This window comes from Schistocerca cancellata, chromosome 9, assembly GCF_023864275.1.
Source record: "Schistocerca cancellata isolate TAMUIC-IGC-003103 chromosome 9, iqSchCanc2.1, whole genome shotgun sequence".
Lineage (NCBI taxonomy): Eukaryota > Metazoa > Arthropoda > Insecta > Orthoptera > Acrididae > Schistocerca > Schistocerca cancellata.
The window spans coordinates 131,409,351-131,433,827 of NC_064634.1; the positions used below are offsets into that span (position 1 = coordinate 131,409,351).

Sequence of the window (24,477 nt, forward strand, 5' to 3'; positions counted from 1 at the left end):
TGCCAGAAAATGAACAATTTAAAACCTATTCTACCATTGACAAAATTCTGAAGCTTGCTGGTACCTTGTGCCCACTGAATATATGAAACTTGAGGCAAAGTCATGCACCACAACAGCAAACAAAATAAGTTAGCCACCTGTCCTAATGCAGGCCAAAATTGTTAACATAATGTTTGCCATTTCATGCAATGAAGTGTTGCTTGTTTTGTGGTTTAAAAATCAGTCAGTCAGGTGTAGGGAAGCATCCACAATCTGCAACTAGTAGAAGCAGTGCCTGGCACCTCTGTCTAACTTACCTGATAGCGCACAATTAAAGTCTCTATTAACAGACCCTTTTCACCAACTTTACACTATGGCTATCATGGCCAGCCCCTTCCAAGGTGCACTGTGTCGATTATCAAACAATATCTGTGTGTCCATTGGCTAGAGTGGCATTACAAAGCACTAATTCTTCCCTTGAAAGGGGACAACAGTAACTGACTAACCAGATGAGGCACTGCTAGCCAAGCTCCACATAGACAATACACTGGTGGATGGGACACTTGGACTCATCACTCAGCCAGGATGTATGTGATCCTTTATCCCAACTGGCACAACTGACACCTCATATCGAGGCACTGAGCTAGTGCAACATTGAATGCTGCTGCAGATCTTTGCCTTTCATTAGGGGACTGGCTCAGTCAAACAATATTTTTTATCACACAACTGTGTTCAGTTACAGCACAGAGATGCTAAAAGACATTTGAATTCCTTCAATATGCGTATCTGTTTCCTTTTGTTTCAAAAATGCTAGCTTTATTTAGAATTTGCTGATCAATGCTTTATAACCACATTTTATGTACATCAGAACTTGTTGACTCAGCATAGTTGAGATTTAATAGGAAAAGTGCCAATGGGAGTTTTGTACCACAAGTGGGCAGGGTGAAGGGACACTGTGCTGCATGCTTTGTGTATTGTCAGCACTGCTAAAAGGCACTGCAAGTGGTTCAGGGTTTCTTGCAGCAGCTAAGGATCCAGTCTTTCACATGCCACCGGGCATGGAATTCCCATGACTGAATGCTTTGGAGCTGTGCCTGTGTGGAAGGCAGCAATGGCAATCGCCCTCCTATTTCATGAAAATCTAAAGGTGACACCAGTGCCAATGGAAACGTGTTAAAACACACTACAGTGAGAACATTGCTTCTTTTCTTATAGCCAAGCAGATTGCACACTTCAAGAATCAAGACATGACTTTTTTTAGAAAGGGCTGTGTTTCCTCAATTGAGGACTTCTATTGGTGATGTAGAAGAGTCAAGACATTACTGTTCTAATGGGAATGGTGTCCCTTGTATTAAAGGATTTTGCTTAGGCACTTAGAATCCAGGCATCTCATTTGGTGGAATCTGTATATCCTGGACTGTGAAGTCAACACAGTTTGAACAATATTTTATAAATTTCAAGGGAGACCTTCAGTTTGTTCTGTAAACTGGCCCCTAGTAAAGTAACTGAAATAATTAGTTCCAATAATACACTGATGTTAGTAAATAACCAACAACAATTTCAACATATGCATTGAGGCATCTAGCTAATTTACAAAATACAACTCCAGCTACACACTTTTAATTAAAACACACATAATAAGTCTGCTAAGATATTCTTTTGCAACATGAATTATATTGTATTATATATATGATCTTGTCAATTGTGATATTATATTTTAATAACAAATCTATTGCTCTTTTGCAACAGGAATTATATTGTGTTGTAAGTATGACTTCATAGGATTTCATCAATTGTAATATTACACTGTAATAACAAACCTATTGTTCTATTGCAACATGAATTATATTGTATTATATGTATGACTGTCTATTGCCTTAATGGCCTAACAACAATAAAATTATTCTATTCTATAAACTTTTGATTGTCTTAGAGGGAATTACTTTGCAGCAACATGCAAATGGCCACTAGACAAAATCAGATGAGTCAAAATGTCGGTAAAATCCAATCATATATTTACATCACACTTCAGAGGGTGTGATACAATCCATAACAGGAAGTCATAGTTCACAATTGGGGACTCTGACTCAGGATTTGTTGAAATTCAGTATGAAGACCCATAAATAATAGGTTTGAAAGCTATGATGATGATAAAAAAGTATTTAGTAGTAGGCTGCAGACATTGATCAGTGTACAAGACATCACAATGCTGCATGCAAAACACTGGGGTGGAGGGAGATAGAGATAGAGATAGAGAGAGAGAGAGAGAGAGAGAGAGAGAGAGAGAGAAACTAGTAAGTTTTTAAGCCTTTTGTGGAGCCTGTTTTGCAGGGCCCAGTGTCAACCATCTTCACTTGACAACAGATGTCACATTGTTGACGTTTTGTCTTCCTATAGTGAGAATTTTGTTTGGAGAATGTCAGACAAAGTGAAAATTAAATTTGTGAAGCATAGATTAGAATGCTCTCCATAAACTTGGGCAAACCAGAACTATAAAAAAAATTATTAAATTATGGTGTTTCTGAGAAGTGTGTTTCTAATAAAGACTGGAGTGAGACCAAGCAGATTACATTGTGAATGAAGTTCCGAGTGGGTCTGCCTGCAAAAGTGGCAATCAAATAATGCATTTTTTTCTGTCATAGTGATCTGCACAAACTACCCAATTGATGCACCTATATCATTCTTGGATTCCATGGAAAAATTGGATCATGCATTGTGTTATAGGCCACAATTGGCAACAAAGAAAAATGACAATAATAATGGTGGGGATAACAATTCACATGTGAAGGAAGGAAATACAGTATTAGTTATAGGACTGTAACTAGAGTGGCCACCAAAACCAGAATAGTGACAGAGAATATCTATTTCAGGATAATGTAGTTTGAGTGAGTGAATAATGGAAATTTTATGCACAGAGAGGGGCAGGGTATGGAAATATGTGATGTTCCACAACAAGGAGGGACTGATAGTAATCAACTGTTTAAATGTTAAAAAACTGACCAATGTCTTTTGTTCACATAATTTAGCACCAACTATCTTTAAATACACTAGACATAGAAAGAACTCTGAAACAAAAATAGAGCAAATATTTCTTGACTTACATAAACTAGACAATGTTGCAGAAGTGATTGACACTGGATTCTCGGATCATAAACACTAAAACTTAGTATAAATAATGTACTCTGTAAAAACTCTAGGCCAAGTGAGAAACACATCCACAGGAGATGTATTAATGAGGACAACATTAGAATTTTTAATTCCTTGATAAAAAATACAGGTTGGGATCTAGATAAACATGATAGTATAGACATGGAGCTTGAGTCATTTCTAGCTGATTACAAACATAACTTTGAAATTGCTTTTCCCCCCTTAAGAAAATGAAAGTAAAAGGCAAAATTAACACTTGGATAACACAGGGCATAAGAAAATCTGGAGAGCAAATCAGAATGTTAAGTAAATCAGCAAGGCAAAATCCCGCTTTGAAACAATGTGTTAAGTGTTATAGGAAATCATACAAGAAAGTAATTACTGTGGCAAAAAAGTTAAATAATGATTCATATATCAGTAGAAATATTGGCAACATAAAAATGAAATCAGTTTGGAAAGTGATCAATAGTAACTTAGGAAGAAGCAAAGTAAGAAACAACAACATTGTTATTAAAACTGAGGACAAAATTATAAATGATCCATCACACATTGCCAATATATTCAACTGTCATTGTACAAGTGTAGTTCAAAACCTCATACGAACCCAAAGTAGTACAGACTTCAGTCATAGCATCACATTGAATCCCAAAACTATGTTTTTGTATCCTGTAACAGTACATGAGGTAGAGAATGCTATCAGCAAACTAAAAAATAAATTATCCTGTGGCGCCGATGGAATTCCAGACAAAATCATTAAACACAGCAGATATATTACTCCTCTACTTGTAGATATAATTAATGCATCTTTCAGTACTGGCACTTTCCCTAGAAAGCTGAAACAATCAATTATAAAACCATTATACAAAAATGGGGATCGCTATGACGTAAAAAACTACAAGCCCTTATCAATGTTATCTCGTTTTTCAAAAATTATAGAAAGAGTAATGTATGGAAGACTCTCTAATTTCCTAAAAAAAAAGTGGAATATTGGTCAATGAACAAAATGGCTTTCGAAAGAATAGATCAACTGAATCAGCTATATACAACTTTCTAAAACATGTCCTAAATTCCATTGATAATAATGAAGTAAATTGTGGAGTCTTTTTAGATTTATCAAAGGCCTTTGACATTATTGATCATAAACTACTGCTCGAAAAACTTAGTTGCTATGGAGTCTGTGGTACTGCTCATGTATGGTTTAAGTCATACTTATCTGGCAGATGCCAGAAAGTAGAAATAGTTCATGATGGGAAGTCATACTTTTCTGGTTATAAGGAAGTTAGTTATGGGGTGCCCCAAGGTTCGGTGTTGGGACCCCTGTTGTTCTTGATCTTTATAAATGACTTGCCAAACTATTTAACACAAGCTGATTGTGTACTTTTTGCTGGTGATACAAGTCTCTTTATTAAAGCTCAGAATGAGACTGACCTTAGCAGGAAAATTGAAACAACAACAGTTGAAGCAAGTAAATGGTTCAGGGACAACAGTTTATTTGTGAATGAAAAAAAAACATTATGGATGAATTACAGACATGTGTCAAATAATGTGAAGCCCAATATAACTGTGAAGCTAGGCCAACAGAATATACTACAAATGCCAAATACAAAATTCTTAGGAATTTGGTTAGATGAGCATCTAAAGTGGGACAGGCATACGGATGTGCTCAATAAAAAATTAAGTAAATGTTGCTATGTATTTAGAATGCTCAAAAATTGCTGCAGCGATCAAATAGTATTGTGTACATATTATGCATTTATGCATAGTCTTTTGCGATATGGTGTCATATTGTGGGGCAATTCAAGTCAGGCAAAACGCTCTTTTATTATTCAAAAATGAGTGATAAGGATCATAAAAGGAGCTGCACCTAGAGATCCATGTAAGGAATTTTTCAAGGAATATAAAATTATGACTCTTCCATTCATTTACATCTGTGAAAGTATATGCTTTCTGAAGTCTCACCCCCCAGGTTTCTTCTTTAAACAGTGAGTTTCATGACTATACAACAAGGCAGAGTAATGACTTTCACAGAGAAGTGCATAAGAAAGCCCAGTACAACAAGAGTGCATTATACCACCTGAAAATTCTCTATAGTGCTCTTCCCTTAAAAATTAAAAGGATTCAGAAGCCGAGCAGTTTTAAAAGTGAACTCAAAAGTATGTTGATTAGTAATAGTTTTTACAGTGTTAGTGAATACATGAATTCTTCAGAAAGATAGCGTGCCTTCACCTATCTTATAATTCACTCATATACAAACTTGTGTCGTGGGGTAGACTCTTATGTACACACAAAAATTAATTAATTTGTCAATATAGAGTGTTATAATCATTGTTTCTTGTTGCTGTCCATTATACACATAATATATGTAACTTATTTGTGTCCTATATTGTTCCAAATTTATATCATGTAAGCTAGAATTGTTTTTGCCTATATATTTAATTCAGATTTGTTCACTGATATTTTTTACATAATATGTTGTTATTCATATTTTTTCTGTATGTAACACATGACAAATCCCATATCATTGTACATGATAAAACGGGTGCTCAATAAATCAAATCAAATCAAATCAAATCAAAAAAGTAGACTTGGTCCCCACTAAAGTCCAAGTTGGGGCCTCAGAATATTGGCAAGGGAATGTGCCAGAGATAAAAATAATGAGTTTGATGATTAAAGGGAGAAAACAGAATTTAGTATATGCTCCATGAACAGCATTCTCAGTAATACAGAGCTATGAGATAGTGTAAACAAATATAATAGCAGATGAAATATGGGCAAAGGTAAGAGAAGTATTAACATTGCTATGAATGATAATTTTTACATTGAAAGATTATTTGAACAGGCTGAGTCTAAGAAGAATTGCAATGCAAATGATAGTATTGGCATTGCTGGTTTTGAAAATACAAGCTGTGATAATTATTACCGGGGGGGGGGGGGGGGGGGGGTGAAGTGCCACAGCTACCTCCAATGTTAATAGTTCAAATGCACCAGAGAAAGCATAGAGTGGTATCATGGAATCTGTGGAACCCAATATAGGTGAGGATTTACTTAGTGATGTAGTTAAGTGACGTGTGAGGAGAGAGAATTGCTGACATTCGTTTAAGGAAGATAGAAGCCACTTTGTAAGTGCAGTGATTTGTATAACGGCCAAATGGGAAAGGATGAATGTCAATATGGTGTGAAAGACTGGATGGATAAAGTAAAATTTTATAATTGTGTAGTGATACAAAGTGGGAAGAAATGGACAATTTAGGTTTGTCTAGGATCTATTAACTATTAATCACACCAAGGAAATGTAATGCTGCCATTATGAAAACTTTACAGGCTGAAATGGGTATAAAACCTTTATATTAACACTATGCAGAGTGAGTGTGGATGAAATGGAATGAGTGAGAAAATATGTAGAGAAAGTGCAGTCAATTATTTATGTGCATGTGTAATGTGCACATGTACTGTGTGTGTGTTTGTGTGTGTGAGAGAGAGAAGAGAGAGAGAAAGAGAGAGAGAGAGAGAGAGAGAGAGAGAGAGAGACTGAGTGTTAGTTGATAGTGAAAGAAATGTTTGTGGATTAAAAATGACAAGTTCTGTGGACAAATTAAGAGATTACATGATAAGAAACTAGTGGGAATTACTGTAAAAATTGAAAAATTAATAATGCTATGGGTCAGTTCAGTAAGCTATCAAAAGGGAAGTTGTGCTAGAATGTTTGATAGATAGGGTGTCATATGAAGAGAATTTCCTAGTGCTACCAAGTTTAAGAGTAAACATAGTGCTTAGGATGGACTTCCTGACCAAAACAGATCTGACTATTACTTTATGAAAAAGTAGTTTAATTTATCTTTGGGTTGAAAAGGAAGAGGGTGCAATTTAAGAATTTGTTGATTGCTGATCATAAAATGTCTAGTCTGTGTGAAATAAAGATGACAGATGATGCAGTGCACATACAATGAACAACATTAGATAGAAAATTAGTGATAGTGTCTAAGGCCAACGACTTTGCCACAGTGGTAACACCAGTTCCAGTCAGATCACCGAAGTTAAGGGCTGTCAGGCTTTGCTAGCACTTTGATGGGTCACTGCTGGCAAGCAGGGTGCACTCAGCCCTTGTGAGGCCAATTGAGGAACTACTTGACTGAGAAGTAGTGGCTCTGGTCACGAAAACTGACAACGGCCACCGGGAGAGCGGTGTGCTGACCACATGTCCCTCCCCCTATAGGCTGAGGATGACATGGTGGTCGGTCAGTATATTAGAGTCTCTCTCTCTCTCTCTCTCTCTCTGTTGCTCAGTAAATTACTAGCTGGCTATTAGAAGCAACTACTGCAGATACACTGATGGAAAAAAAAATTGCAACACCAAAAAATAATTAATTTAGAGTAATTGAGTGAATCATCAAGGATTTGCTGTTTTGTCCCATTTACTTTTCATAGGTTAATATATGCACAAGATAAGCCACTGCAAATGTGAAATGCTGGTACGTTAATAAGGGTGTAACTGCCAGAATGTTGAATGCAAGCATTCAAATGTGCACGCATTGTGTTGTACAAGTGCTGGATGTCGCTCTGTGGGATGGAGTTCCACATCTGTAGCATTTGGTTGGTCAAAACTGGGACAGTTAAAGCTGTTTGTGGATGATAATGGAGATAGTGTCTCATATGTGCTTCACTGAAGACAGATCTGCTGATCAGGCCAAGCCAACATGGTGACATTTTTTAGAGCATGCTGGGCTACAACAGCAATATGTAGGTGAGCATTATCCTGTTGGAAAGCACAAAATGGAACGCTGTTCATGAATGGCAACGCAACAGGTTGAATCATCAAACTGATATGTAAACTTGCAGTTAGGATTTGTCAGATAACCACAAAAGTGCTCCTTCTGACATACAAAATCACAACCCAGAGCATAGCTCCAGTTGTAAGTACAATGTGTGTAGCCTGCAGACAGATTGGTTCCAGGCACTCAACTGGTCTGCTGCTAACCAACACATAGCCATCACTGGCACCAAGACAGAACTAGTTTTCATAAGAAAGAACAGAACTCTACCTTGCCCTTCAATGGGCTCTCACTTGACACAACTGAATTTGCAAAAGGCAGTGGTTTGGGGTCAGTGGTGTGAATGCAATAGGACTTCACACTCAGAGCTGTCCTTGAAGTAACTGATGTGTAATAGTTTGTTGTGTCACTGTGGCACCACCTACTGTTCAGATTGCTTCTGCAGATTCAGTACAATGCACCAGTGCTATATGCTAAACGATATAGATTACCCTCTTGATACTGTCACATGGTTGTATAGAGCCTGGTCGTCTTGAAATTGCATATTCTTGTGACCATGCCAACAATCATGTACAATAGCTACATTCCTGCCATTTCTTTCTGTAGTATCACAAAAGAAACGTCTATCTTCTTGTAGCCCTATTAAATGACATCGTTCAAACTCAATGAGAGGTTGTTAATGGTATCTTTGTCACCTTAAAAGCATTCTTCACTACATCAACTAACCAAGTCCAATCTTAAAGGTAACTTAGACTCATGATCACAACAGTGTGTATTTAAAGGAAACACAATTTGCATCCTCATGGTGAAACTGATAGTGCCACTTTATGCGACTGATGTAAAACTGGAATAAACCTCCACTTTCAGATGTAAAAACACGCCTACCAAGTTTTGTTTATGTCACACAACTCCTCCTTGGTGCTGCGATTTTTCTTCTGTCAGTGTATTATATTGCTGATGCAAGTCCAATGTCTTGATTTGGTCTCTAGGTCACAAGAGTTTTTCATATTCAGTATTCATCTTCTGGTCTGAGTTTTCATACAAGATGGATGCAAAATTCAACTACTCCCATAATAACACATTTCAAATTACAAACAGAAAGATATTGTGCTGAGATATTGACTCAGGAATGAGTCATTCATGTATAACTATGATCCTTTATAAGATTGATTAAACAAGGTAAAATTTAACTGCATCAAGCATTCATTCATAGTAGAATACCTCAGTTCAATCATTATTACTAACTATTTTCATATATTTAAGTCTTAATGATGAAAGAAGCATCTGTGAAGTGGTATCCCACACAGACATGACATTAAGCAACTGCAAGGGATGAAGTAATTAGCGCATAAATATTTTAATTGTCGCTGGATTGTTGCTAATCAAAGATCCCATGAATAAACAGTTACAGGTGCAAGTTTTTATTGCTACTGTCATTTTTATTCATTCACTCAAATACCATTATTTATTCTTATTAATACACACATCAAAAAAGTTATGCATCACCTCGGTTCTGAGAGTTCTGGAACCTGTACAGAAAATTGGACTAGAGATCAACATAAACATCATTTCCGCCCTTTGTGTTGCTCATGAAAACCACACTTTTCATTTTGTACCACCATACAGCAAGACCTTCAGAGGTGGTGGTCTAGACTGCTGTACACACCAGTACCTCTAATACCCAGTACCATGTCCTCTTGCATTGATGCACGCCTGTATTCATTGTGGCATACTATTCACAAGTTCGTCAAGGCACTGTTGGTCCAGATTGTCCCACTCCTCAATGGTGATTTGGCATAGATCCCTCAGAGTGATTGGTGGGTCACATAATCTATAAACAGCCCTTTTCAATCTACCCCAGGAATGTTTGATAGGGTTTGTGTCTGGAGAACATGCTGGCCACTCTAGTTGAGCGATGTCATTATCCTGAAGGAAGTAATTCACAAGATGTGCATGATGGATGTGTGAATTGTAATCCATGAAGACAGATGCCTCACCAGTATCCTGCTGATATGGCTGCACTATCAGTCAGAGGATGGCATTCATGTATCGTACAGCTGTTCCGATGCCTTCCACGACCATGAGCAGCATACGTCGGCCCCACATAATGCCACCCCAAAACAGCAGAGAATCTCCACCTTGCTGCACTCACTGGGCAGGGTGTCTAAGGTGTTCAGCCCGACTGGGTTGCCTCCAAACACGTCTTGAACGATTGTCTGGTTGAAGGCATATGCAACACTCATCGGTGAAGAGAATCCCGAGTGGTCCATTCAGCATGTTGTTGGGCCCATCTGTACCGCACTGAGTGGTGTTGTCGTTGCAAAGATGGACCTCACCATGGATGTTGGGAGTGAAGTTGCGCATCATGCAGCCTATTGCGCACAGTTTAGAGTCGTAACACAATGTCCTGTGGCTACATGAAAAGCATTATTCAACATGGCGGCATTGCTGTCAGGGTTCCTCCAATTCATAGTCCTTAGCTAGTGCTCATGCACTGCAGTAGCAGCCCTTGGGTGGCCTGAGTGAGGCATGTCATTGACAGTTCCTGTATCTCTGTATCTCCTCCATGTCCAAACAACATCACTTTGGTTTACTCTGAGATGCCTGTACATTTCCCTTGTTGAGAGCTTTTCCTGGCACAAAGTAACAATGCAGACATGATCAAACTGTGGTATTGACCATCTGGGCATGGTTTAACTACAGACAACACGAGTCGTATACCTCCTTCCTGGTGGAATGACTGGAACTGATCGGCTGTCGAACCCCCTCCGTCTAATAGGTGCTGCTCATGCATGGTTGTTTACATCTTTGGGTGCGTTTAGTAACATCTCTGAACAGTCAAAGGCACTGTGTCTGTGATATAATATCCACAGTGAATGTCTGTCTTCAGGAGTTCTGGGAACTGGGGTGATGCAAAACTTTTTTGATGTGTGTATTATATATCTATGCTATTTATTTTGCTTTCATGGGATGCTGCACATGCCATTCAAATTGTTCTGGTATAATTCTAATTCTTCCCTGATCCTCAGTAAGTTTTTCTGTTCTGCCTGCTAGACAGCCTGTAATTTCACATGATCAGCTGGCAATTGTTCAGTCTTAATAATTCCATTTATGTCTAATCATCTCAATGCCAACTGAGTTGGAATTCCACTTTTCATTCCTTTCTCGGACAAGGAATAATGCCAAGGACAAACACTCCCTTTATACAGATTCTTTGAAAATTAAATTGTGGCCTAGCAGCAAGAATAGCAAACTTAAGGCAAGGAAACATGGTTGAGAACTTCTGTGGGAGGATCACTTGACCAATAAACTGTCATATGGCAACCAATAACAACGTCACTATCAAAATATTCTGGCCTCCAATATTTAATGTGCTGTAGATTGATATTCCTATTCCTTGGCTAAGATTGTGAGTGCCAACATTTAAATCACAAGAGAGAATATTTGTGTGTTGATATACTTCTTGTTTATGTCCAGTTAACTATGAACCAAAGTTAAAAATTACAATAATACATTAAAAGATTATTATGATGTACTCTAACACTAATTTTTGGGAGTTAGGGACTCTAAATTCACTCTGAATACAACTACCAATGAATTATATAGAAACAGTAATATTGCACTAACAGTTCCAACCAGTCAAACTGACAGGTTTAAACCTTATTATTGGCCAGTGTGTGAAACTGCACTTCTCTGATAAATCTAGAGGACAATGCATGAATGAAAATTAACAATTGTAAGGAGTGATTGAGGAATGACAGTGAAAGAGATCATTTTTTCATAATTTTGATTAAGTGTTTAATTAATAATTCATATCAATTGATCACCTAATCTTGTGGCAATTGTAAGGATTAAAATTCAATGAGCAGTATCAGTAGGCTCCTGAGAAAATGGAGCACTAGTTTTGGTTTTTCTGTACAGTTATCTTAATTTAACACATTTAAGAGATTAATTATAACAGTGGAGACATCATTTTAAAAACCTTGCTCTACTTGAGCATGCCACAACCCACCAAAACTACTGTTGCACAGAGAGATCTCCTGTTGGATTTCTGTTTAAAAGAAGTGGTGCAAGGGCCCTTAATGAATACGCCTCAGGCTTGCTCAGTTTACTTTTTGTGTCTCCCAACTTCACCAAGATGATTCATGTTTGAAAACCCTGCAGAAAGAAACAAAGGTGTCATCTCCTATTCAGCAGTTGTGTTGTCACCTGCTTACATTTCTTCTTCAGGACTGAGGAATGAAAAGTATGAATCTTATTTGATTCACTCTCATGTCATTCATTTCACTCACTTAGCTCAGATTTCTCACTAGTCTCTCATAGGGCTCAAAACATAAATTCTGCTGGTGTAATTTCATATTGATACAGTACAAGACACCAGCCCTTGGTGTTCCCCTGTTCTGACATACCTGGACACAGTCCTAGGTATTATATCAGAATAGTTTCTGAATCACAACACACTTACTCTCCTGCATCCAGCTCCAGAGTGCATTCTAAGTTTTGGCTATCACATTTGAATCTTCACGAGGTATTACTTTCACCAGCTGCCAGTTCCGTTTCCCTCTTTGTTCTGCCTGTACAAGCTTTAGGTAAAGACAATTCCCTCGGCTCTGTAGCAACTGGTGCTTTTTCCAACAATTGATTCAGTTACACAGTGTACATACTTATTCAGTATTTATGTCTATCATATTGTGTATAACTGTTAAATATTCATTTTATTTCTCAAATAACTGATGATGCCTAAGTGAGAGTTAGTGGCTGACCAGTGTTTTCCAACATTTTCTAAAGTTTTGGTTTTCCCTTCTAAATATTTCATACATACATAATGTCTGTTTTTCGAAGCAATTAAATTAATAAGTGCCAAAAGTACAGTCATCAGCTGATTCAGACATTAAGTTTATATTTGTCACTGTACCGACTTCTGAACTAACTAAAAGAAGTAATCATCTGTCTCTCCCTCTCTCTCTGACAATTAAAACTGATCCAAGAAGAATGAAGAAAATTCTCTTACTTTTGTAATACAGCAAGCAATGTGAGCAGATGTTGCTCCCTCACAAATGTTACATCCAACACCTGTCATGCATAACACTAATCTCCTTTGACCTTTCAGGCTTCAACATGCAGATAAATGTTGAAGTCCACGTAATATAATGTGAACTAAACACATCCACTTACAACTGATGTCATAGCCACAACACGGTATAGCACATGCTGTGACTAATGAGATATGAGCAAGTAATGTAACGTTACTTTTTGTATTATCAGGTACTAGTAAAAAAGTACAGTGTGTGCTACACTTATGTCCATGTCAAATGATATGTAATGAATAATGTTTATATTACTTTTTCTATTTTTATTATGCTGACATCTAATCTCACTGTAAAAATGATGTTTGATATGAAGTTGATTACTTGTAAACCAATTCATGAATGGTGATTGAAGCTAGCTTTCAGGTGATCACAAGCATTTATCAAAGAGCCTTCTTTTTTATTATAACAGCTCATTTTTGGGCCGCAACTCTAAACTAATAAGTTCTCTTAGTGTTTTAACAATTTTGTCACACACATAAATTGACTGTGTTTTATCTTTCCTATGAAGGTCAACTTTTCTATATTGACAACAGATATTAACTAAATTCAACATAATGCGACAAATGAGAAACTGTAATTACCATATGGAGCAAAGCATAAAAGCAATGTCACTACTCTATTCCATTCTGACTCATTGTGTATTTACTCAAGAACAGGTAAAATACCATATTTCATGATGTGTTATCCAAAACTACCATTTTGACACAATGTGCTGTATATTGTTTAACTTTTCAAATCCCTAACAGTACATCATTCTGATAGTGTGAGTCCTGCAGAGACTCCAAATATGGCACTGTGTTGTTTAATGGCATCATATCCATTTAAAAAATTATTATTGTTATTCTTGGTCTGTCAACCACTGCTTAGTAAGAAGCAAAAGGGATGATGGTGAATAAACCAATTTAGGAATTGTTACATTTATACAAAAAGTATTGATGTAGTCTTATGGAAACAGTGTATACGTTCAAATTATTGCACAGAGTAAATTTTGTGACACTGATATTGGGGATTTTTTTTTGTTATGCTGGTACATATTGCACAACAAATTAAGATAAATGTCTACATTATTTGTGGAAGAGTCAAACTCTGCGACTTTTTGGAAAATGTTTCATTTAGATGGCTTAACTAGAATACAAAGCAGTCATGAAATTCTGTTTTGAACAAGCTGTCACTAAGTCATCCAAATTTAGTGAATGTTCCTAAGTAGTTCAGTGATTCATTTTGAAATGCTAAGAAATACACTCACACTTTGCCTTATTCTTTTTTAACATGTCCAGAGCTTTGTGCCATATTTCAAGCAACAATCAAAACAACTTAATGGCCCTGTATTGAAATTCAACGCTTCGTTGCAAATGCTGTGGCTAGTTTTTTTATTTTTATTGAATATCTTAGAAATGGCAAAACAATCCCTAGCAAATACTCGAGACTAGTTAGATGAAAAGAGTGCTTGAGAAGAGTCCTGGACTGCAAAAGAGAGGAAACTTTCCATTGAGATAATGCACTTGACCAGGAAAATGTCTTGGTAGTGAAACTGTACCAGTTATACATGTACAACTTATTGGAACATCAACTCCATACACCACATTTTTCTTCAGTATGAGGGGGGACCTGAAAGTTACAGGAATTCAGCTGTGGTGGGGAGAGAGAATGGGGAAACCCACTGTTTGACCAAGTGTCAATTAAGGTCACGCTTCCTGAGTCAGCATGCGAAGTTGTGTCACTGTGAGTGCATTGGTTCGCCCGTGAGAGCTTTTTAGCAATACAATTTTTTCCATTTCAGTGAAAATGTGATGGCAGATTGTAGAGAGCAACATGCAGCTGCAAAATGTTATTTCCTGTTGGGGAAATCAGCTGTGAAAACTACTGTATTGCTAAGACTGCTTATGGGGATGCTGCCCTAAGTAAAAGCAGAGTCTACAAGTAGTTCTCACATTTAAAAAATGTGAGAAATGTCAATTGAAGACCAACCCCATTCAGGATGCCCCTCAACATCAAGAAGTGATGAAAACATTGACAAAAATCAATGCCCTCATTCGTGAAGACTGCCACTTAACCATTGATCACCTCTGTCGGATGTCTGTAATATTATGGAGTTCAATTAAGAGGATTTTATCCAAAATTTGCACACAAGAAGGGTTGCAGCCAATTTGTCCCTCACCTTCTCACTGACGAACAAAGGGAACATTTACCTCAGGCATGTTTTGAGCTTCAAAATCAGCTCAAAGAGGACCCTGAATTTTTTCCAAGGTGACTACTTGTGATGAATTGTGGTGCTATGGATATGACCCCAAAACAAAGAAGCAATCAAGCCAGTGGAAGACAAGTGGCTCTCCTTGTCTCAAAAAAGTTCACCAAGTCAAGCCAAACATCAAGACAATGCTCATTTGTTTCTTCGATTGCAGAGGTGTTGTGCACACAGAGCTTGTTCCCCTGGGTCAAACTGTCAACCAGGAGTTCTATTTGGAGGTTTTGAAAAGATTGAGGGAGAGTATCCAGATGCAAAGGGCAGACCTTTGGTGCACATGTGACTGGTTGTTTCGCCATGACAATGTGCTGGCCCACACCGCCCTCTCCGTAAACCAGTTTTTGACCAAAAGCGGCATGACACTGATTGTCAACTCCCCTAATAACTGGATGTAGCCCTTGTGATTTCTTTTTGTTCCCCAGACTCAAAAGGAGCATGGAAGGAAAGCATTTTGCCACTGTGGAGGAGGTAAAACAAAAATTGCTGGAAGGAATAATGGTCATCTTGATAAGTGAATTTAAAAACTGTTTTGAGCAATGGAAGGATCATTTGAAGATGCATGTTGTGGTCAATGGAGAATACTTTTTCCTCCCTCCCCCTCATACTTCCAGCTGTTGCACCAAGAAAAGATGTAGGTGGTGACAGCTGTGGATGAGTATGTGAGAGACCTTTGAGCTACAGGTATGGAATGTCCTCCCTGGGTAAATGTTAGATACAGGACAGAAACAAAAATATGCATTTCTGACCTAAAACTGTTTCAGTGTTGGCTGCTTCATCCCCTTATTTTGTTACCCCTGAACATATGCCCTTTTTAGCTCCAAAATCTCTCCTTCTTGTTGTACATTAATGTAATGTTCTATAATGGTTTGGAAATGAAAGAAAGGAAGGAAGGAAGAAAATTTGCAGAGGAGTATGTTTATGTTATGATGAACATCCTGTTTTTTTGGAAAGAAGAAAGGTAGGCCTGGTTACCAATAATTGGGTTACAGTGCCATAGAGCAACACATACCAGGTGGTCCCTGACAGACAGTAACATCGTTGACAGTTATGCGTTTAACCTCTGGTAGTGGGCTGCGCACTGGAAATAACAATGTGTAGCCAATCTCCCGGAGCACACCCATCTGCATCTGGCGCAGCACCTCTTCCTTTCTCAGGTCAAGCAGCAGGCTTCCATGGTACTTCTGTAGGAGGGTTAACAACTGATTAGTCAATAACTGCAGCAACAGCTTTCCTTACTCCTAACATACACAGCACTGTGGTTTGAGCATAGATTAACCAGTGGGAAAAGCTCCTGTCAGAGCACTGAAAAGGCAAATATATTCCTCATTAAAAGACTGACAGGGAAGTGGGGAACCCACTGCAATCCTCATTCCTTACCACAACTTTTGGCTTGCTAACATATTTGTGCTCTTTTAACACAGAACATTCTAAATTCTTCCATTCAGTCTATCTTCATAGTAAATCCTTCATACACAGCATCTCTCTCTCACTGCCATTGGCTACATTGGTCTCTCCCACTGTTTCCTTTTTCTCCCATTAATTCACACTATATTTGCACAGCCATTGTCACCTCTTTCACTTACATTCTCTATTCTATCCTTCTGTCTTTCTTTTGCACTGCCACTATCTCCACCATATCTCAGCAGCTCAAGAATTGTAGGGGTCAACATTTTTCCCCCTTTACACATGTCATTAAAATTTTGGTCCAAAATGCACCCTCCCCTATAACTAAGTGTTAAAGCTCACTGGTCTGGGAGGGTACAGATCCCCCAAAGCCTATGTGTAGCCTCCATTCATCTGTACTTTTTTTCCATTGTCTGCTCTCTCTCTCTCTCTCTCTCTCTCTCTCTCTCTCTCTCTCTCTCTCTCTCTCTCTCTCTCTCTCTGGTAGTGTCTCTTCTCTCTTCTACTGTCACTGGCCCTCTGCTATTCAGCCCAAAAAAGTGCTAACATGATCGCATGTAAAAATTTTTGGTGAGGAAGGTGAAATGTGGATTGAGGCAGATGGTTCCCCACTTCTCTGCCAGAATGTTTTAAAGATTAACATATTCACCTTTTCTATGAATATGTTCCTCTTTAAAAGCACTTTTCTGAGTCCTTTTTGCTGCTACTGTTGGGTGTGCTGCTACTATAAAATGAATTCCATAGTTCAATAAACTTTTGACAGTTTTTTTAATATACTTTCACACATTTATGTACATTGACACTTATAAACAACATGTAAGTATGCATAACATTAGGTTAACAGAAAATTGTTTGTTTTACTTTTTTCTAGATACTTCACACATCAACTGCAATAAAGCAAAAATACCTGGCTTATTATATGTATCTTAAAACAGTAAAAAGTTATTAAAATATTACTGAATTTTCAGCCCTTTCAGTTTTACATAATTTTTGGCAGTAATTTTAAGTTATTTTTAGGCATGTTGAGACCCTTTTAGTTCATTTTTGTTGTTGCAGTGACACTTTGTGCATATTTGTGTGAGCATGAAGTGCTCTTTACACAGAGACAGCATGTCAACGTTTTACAGGTGAAAAAAATGCTGATAAACATACTTCAGTGACTTCAAAGCCTTCTGATGACCCTAGAACACTTTTTTCACTATGCGAGATAGAAATACATTTATGCCTCAGACTGGATATTATGTCGGTATGTATGGTAACTTTGAACCTTTGGATCTCAGTAATGGATAATGATACTGGAAAAAGTTAATAAGATCCCTGAGAATATCATATTAAGAACACATGGTGAAACTTTCAACAATCTGCCATGCATAGAAATTACAGAATGCCATTCCCATAATTGGTACTTTTCATGACCAAAAAATCGTGGTTTTTCAGTGTTTTCTCAGGAACCACCCATGAAAAAATTGTACTTTTATAAGCTACCTAATGTCCATCCTAGCCCACACCTAAAGCAAAAGAACCAACTGATTTGCTCAATTTGCCTGGGCTGAAGGAAGTAAGTAATGTTCAAATTTTGACCCTGCACTGTAACAGTTACAGTATGTCCATTCCTTCAAGAGATATATGGATAGTCGCTATGCCAAAGGCTATCATAAATGCTTGACACATTATCTCTGTGATACAAATAAAACACACGATATGATCTCCTGAAAAATTGTATTTTCACACTTTACATTTTGGAACTTGGTGATAACTTGCACCATCGTGCACTGACCGATATCATGTGTAACTGGGTTGGTACAAACAGGAACTGGCTGGATAAAGCACGCTATTATCTCAAAATTCATGTGGTTGCAGGACAAACTGCTGTAGATGATCAGTGGGCTGATAAAAAATAAGGTCTAATTAATGTAAATTGAGGAAAGCTTGGTTTTCATGCTAGTGGTTATTGTTTTCATATCATGCATTATGCTGTACGGAACTTTTCAGTAGACATTGCAACAGTGTTACCTACACATCTGTAGAGTGCAGTATTTGTTGCTCATTGGTCATGAACCATCAGTACCAGAACTTCAAAATATGGCTGGTGATTATTGGTAATAACCTTGTGAAATCAGTCTCCCATGATACATTACAGGCAAGATGATATTTACTTTCTACAAGGTATATTGCTCCTCCTGCTTGAAGAGATCTTTGAAGGCGAGAGCCCCATTAACTTAAAAATGATAATGCTCCAGGCCATTTCAGAGTTTCAAAAAATCAGTTCTCTTGACAACGACTTCCATGGTTGACAATTGGCTAGGGCAGCCCATTTGAATTTCCAATGGATTGTGTGTAAAATGCATACAATGTATATTTGCACCAACAGCTGTTTTTATTTTAAACCCAAATATCTACCGATTTCAGTCTTGTATCATCTTCACGGATACTATCCGAAGATAAAAATAATTATATGTAGCTTACAGGAAATTTTAATCTTTACAAAGAAGTGCAAACTAACATTAATACTTACTGGGTTAAAATGGTGTAAGCCACCGTATTGTATTAGTGTTTACTTAAAAAGTGTAGTGCATGCCATGAACGTAAATATATGACACAGGACTTTAGAAGCAAACATATAAATACTAAATATGTACACAGCAGTACTGAAGAGAAGATAAGGACTGTAAGTATTAGACATATTGAGAAGTTGGTCAAAGATCTTTAAAAGAATATTTTTGTCATATGCTACAAAAATATCTCTATGATTATTTACTTGGCAATGTAGAGGACTACACTATATTTCGTTAACATCTTTGGTACAGTTTCATATTTAAACAGAAAATGAAGTTGCTATCTCTAAGCATGAGAAAACACAGGTGTTACAATACAAGCTAGAAAACATTATAAAACCCTAATGTTACACAGTATCATATTCATTGCATATGCCTGATGACATGTATACAGGGTGGTCCATTGATAGTGACTGGGCCAAATATCTCATGAAATAAGCATCAAATGAAAAAACTACAAAGAACAAAACTCATCTATCTTGAAGGGGGAAATCAATGTCGCTATCGTTGGCCTGCTAGATGGCACTGTCATAGGTCAAATGGATATCAACTGTGCTTTTTTTAAATAGGAACCCCCATTTTTTTATTACATATTCATGTAGTATGTAAAGAAATGTGAATGTTTTAGTCGGACTACTTTTCTCGCTTTGTGACAGATGGCACTGTAATAGTCACAAACATAAGCATGTGGTATCACGTAACCTTCCGCCAGTGCGGACGGCATTTGCTTCGTGATTCATTACCCATGTTAAAATGGACCATTTATGAATTGCAGAAAACGTCGATATCATGTTGATGTATGGCTATTGTGATCAAAATGCCCAACGGGCATGTGCTATGTATGCTGCTTAGTATCCTGGATGACATCATCCAAGTGTCCGGACCGTTCGCTGGATAGTTACATTATTTAAGGAAACAGGAAGTGTTCAGCCACATGTGAAATGTCAACCATGATCTGCAACAAATGATGATGCCCAAGTAGGTGTTTTAGCTGCTGTAGCGGCTAATCCACACATCAGTAGCAGACAAACTGCGCGAGAATCGGGAATCTCAAAAACGTCGGTGTTGAGAATGCTACATCAACGTACCATATTTCTAGGCACCAGGAATTGCATGGCAACAGCTTTGAACATCGTGTACAGTTCTGCCACTGGGCACAAGAGAAATTATGGGCCAATGACAGATTTTTTGCACGTGTTCTATTTAGCGACGAAGCGTCATTTACCAACTGTGGTAACGTAAACCGGCATAATATGCACTATTGGGCAATGGAAAATCCACAATGGCTGTGACAAGTGGAACATCAGCGACCTTGGCAGGTTAACATATAGTGTGGCATTATGGGAGGAAGGATAATTGGCCCCCATTTTATCGATGGCAATCTAAATGGTGCAATGTGTGCTGATTTCCTACGTTATGTTCTACCAATGTTACTAGAAGATGTTTCACTGCATGACAGAATGGCAATGTACTTCCAACATGATGGATGTCCGGCACATAGCTCGCATGTGGTTGAAGCGGTATTGAATAGCATATTTCATGATAGGTGGATTGGTCGTCGAAGCACCATACCATGACCTGCACGTTCACCAGATCTGACGTCCCCAGGTTTCTTTCTGTGGGGAAAGTTGAAGTATATTTGCTGTTGTGATCCAACAACAATGCCTGACAACATGCATCAGCGCATTGTCAATGCATGTGTGAACATTACGGAAGGCGAACTACTCGCTGTTGAGAGGAATGTCGTTACACGTATTGCCAAATGCATTGAGGTTGACGGACATCATTTCGAGCATTTATTGCATTAATGTGGTATTTACAGGTAATCATGCTGTAACAGCATGCATTCTCAGAAATGACAAGTTCAGAAAGGTACATGTATCACATTGGAACAACCGAAATAAAATGTTCAAACATATCTATGTTCTGTATTTTAATTTAAAAAACCTACCTGTTACCAACTGTTCATTTAAAATTGTGAGCCATATGTTTGTGACTATTACAGAAACGAAAAAAGTGGTCCAACTAAATCATTCATATTTATTTACATACTACACGAATATGTAATAAAAAATGGGGGTTCCTATTTTTAAAAAATGCAGTTGATATCCGTTTGACCTATGGCAGTGCCATCTAGCCGGCCAGCCATAGCGCCATCTGGTTTCCCCCTTCAAGCTAGACAAGTTTCATTAGTTTTTTTATTTGACTCTTATTTCGTGAGTTATTTGGCCCGGTCACAATCAATGGACCACCCTGTATAAACAAACACCATTTACATCATAGACATAATGGAAATAGTTATAGTAGTGAAACAATTACTGTCACATATTGACTGCATTTAAAGGAAACCTTCATACGTAAATAAAGTCTCATTACAGTGCTTAATTGGAAGCTTAGTATGTCATTAATGCTAGTATCATTAAGAAGGGGAGGAGAATAAACAACAACAGCATAGCCAACCATGTACTCAAATCTGACTTTAAGGAATATTGACAACACATGTATATTAGTAGGGGGTAGTGATGAGTAGCATTCCTTAAACAGTGTAAAACTTTAGCTAAAGGCATTAGAGGCTCAGCCATTGAGTATGCATTTTCAGAGGCATATAGAAAAAATTCTTTGTATAATCAAAGCAAGTAATTGTGAAACAAAATATGTACTTGCATATAAACAGACTTAAACACGTTAGATGGAATGTAGACATCGGGCTACAGATGACTTATCTAATATATCAATACATGATGGTTATGTACAGAATAGCATTTGACAATAAACAGTTTTAAATAAAAAATAAATATATGACCTGTCATTCATTAAAACGAGAACTACATCTTGGGACTAGAAACATACTATACGTGAAGGCAACTTATTGACCAAAAGTCCTTGTCAAATATAATAAAAGTTAAAAATAGAATTACCGAGTGTTTAGCATACTCAGCGTAAAACATCTGGAGATAAATTACAAACATTTTATAAATGTTTATAAAGAAGAACGGAAATACACTGGATGTCGATAACAAAGTGTAATATAATTTATCTGTACTGCAGCCATGTAATGAAGAAACCTAAAAGGGGGAATAAGAAAACTGTGAGCAATAAAAGTGTCATTACTGTCAGGTGCTAACATTGAAATGATAGATAAAACTTATCACATGTATGTCAGGCAGTCTCTTCATATTATTAAACTAAGCTATAAAGTTTATGATGATGACAAGCCTGAGGGGATGGCGGGTAAGAGGGAATGGTATAATTCAAAAAGACAGGTTATGAATTAGAATCAAGTAAGTGAAAGACCACATTGAAATTCTTAAAGAAAGCCTTATTTTTTAAAATCTTTTTGTTCATTGAGAACATCATTTGGATGTTTTTTGAAGTTACAAAAGATTTCAATTTCCTCCAGGAGGTTCATACTTAATGCCTCTTTTTGCTTGGTGTAGCATTTTCATATTATCATCAATGGTGCCTATTGTGTGGTTACAAGCTTTGCACCTAAGTTCTTTTGTAGTATTGTTGAAGTACTATTATCAGTTTGAAAAGCCAACATTACATTACTTTTTACAAAGACATTGTTTATTTTGATGGAAAACTTATGTATCTGATTTTTTTAATACCTTTGTCTTTAGGTTGTTTACTTTTTTTTGGTTCACTCTATATGTTTTAGCTTTTTTCTTTTTCTGTAAGTATTATCAACTAGCAGTTCTTAGCATCCAGTACTTACAGCTACTAATTTCAGTGTATTTATTTCATTGTCAAAATTGTCCGCCCCGATAGCTAAATGGTCAGCATGACAGACTGCCGTCCTAAGGGGCCCGGGTTCAATACTCGGCTGGGTTGGAGATTTTCTCCACTCAGGGACTGGGTGTTGGGTTGTCTTCATCACTATTTCATCCCCATCTGGCATGCAGGTCACCCAATGTGGCATTGAATGTAATACAACCTGCACCAAGGTGGCTGGACCTGCCCCATAAGGGGCCTCCCGGCCAATGACGCCAAACACTCATTTCCATTTCCACTGTTAAAGTTTACAGTAGACATGAGGATTCTTAGCAACCTGGAAGTATGCATGCTTATATCTTATGGGGTGGCAGGATGTTTCATGAATAATAACATCTGTGGTTGTTTCCTTCCTGTATATGTTAAAGGCTATTCTGTTATCTTCTTTCGAAATCTCTTGGCCCAGGAAGTTAATTTTATTATCTTTTTCTATAGAGAATTTCAAATTTGGATGGGTATTATTAAACAGATTGTAGTTTTTGTTGGCTACTTTGTCATCACCATTGACTAGTATAATGGTGTCATTTACATATCTTTTATAGATAATAATCCTGTCTGTTGGATCTGACTCATTGTTTAGGATCTTGTTCTAAACGTTACCCATGAATATATTGGCTAGAGTTCCAACCACACAACACCCCATTTCTACTCCTTGGGGTTGTTTATAGAAACCATCATTAAAAGTTTAGTAATTGTGTTACAAGACAAGTTTTAGTCCATATATTACCTCTACAATTACTGGAATAGGTAGAGTACAGAGTGTAATTAAATTCTTTCTGATCAGTTCAATGGTTTCACCTACTGGGACAGTGGTGTGTAAGTTAGTAACAGCTAATGAAAAAAGGAGTGTACCATTAGGTATCTGTAGTTCTTTAACTGATTCTAGGAGACCTGCAGTATTTTTTAGGATGTATTTTTTGGAGAAGACATATTGTCACGTAGAAGAAGGTGTAATTAGATGAATGATGAACACTAGCTTCACTTAACAAAGATTTATTCAGCACTTGCACATACAAGAGCATGGAGTGAACTGCCTCCGGCCAGAACACATACAGTATATATACAGCTACAGAACATTCCAGTACAATGATTCTTGACATTTGGGATACTTATAGAATGTACTCAAACCGAATACAGAAATTAAAATTGTACAGTCCAGGTGAGTTTTGAACTCACGACTCTCCATGAAACAGTTTAGTATCATAACCACTACACCACAGTGCTACTCAGCTTCTTCTGTGACATTGCTCCCTCCTTAAGAGAACAGTGTCTCAGTGTTACGTCCTCCTTGTCCGGGAACGAGTCATCGGTCCTGCATGCTCTGACTCCTGATGACTGATTTGCACTCTGGCAGTGATCTTCTTAGAACTTATTTTGCTGCTATGCTCTTCATCACCTTTCTGCTTGTTGCCTGTTGCTGAAGCTTCAAATTTACCATGGGTTGCAGGATGCTTATAGGACTTCATTCAAAGGATGTAGATCGTTTCTCTGATCTTTTGTCATCTTGTGTTGGG

The 24,477-nt window shown here is 37.5% G+C and overlaps 1 protein-coding gene across 1 annotated transcript in view; it reads right to left on the reverse strand.

Moving 5' to 3' along the window:
* The window catches only part of LOC126101148 (serine protease gd-like), a 307,270-nt gene that overhangs the window by 96,257 nt on the left and 186,536 nt on the right, over positions 1-24,477 (reverse strand). The window contains exon 3 of the mRNA XM_049911840.1: positions 16,240-16,411. Within this exon, the coding sequence (XP_049767797.1) occupies positions 16,240-16,411 (172 nt within the window). The remainder of the gene's footprint in view (positions 1-16,239; positions 16,412-24,477) is intronic.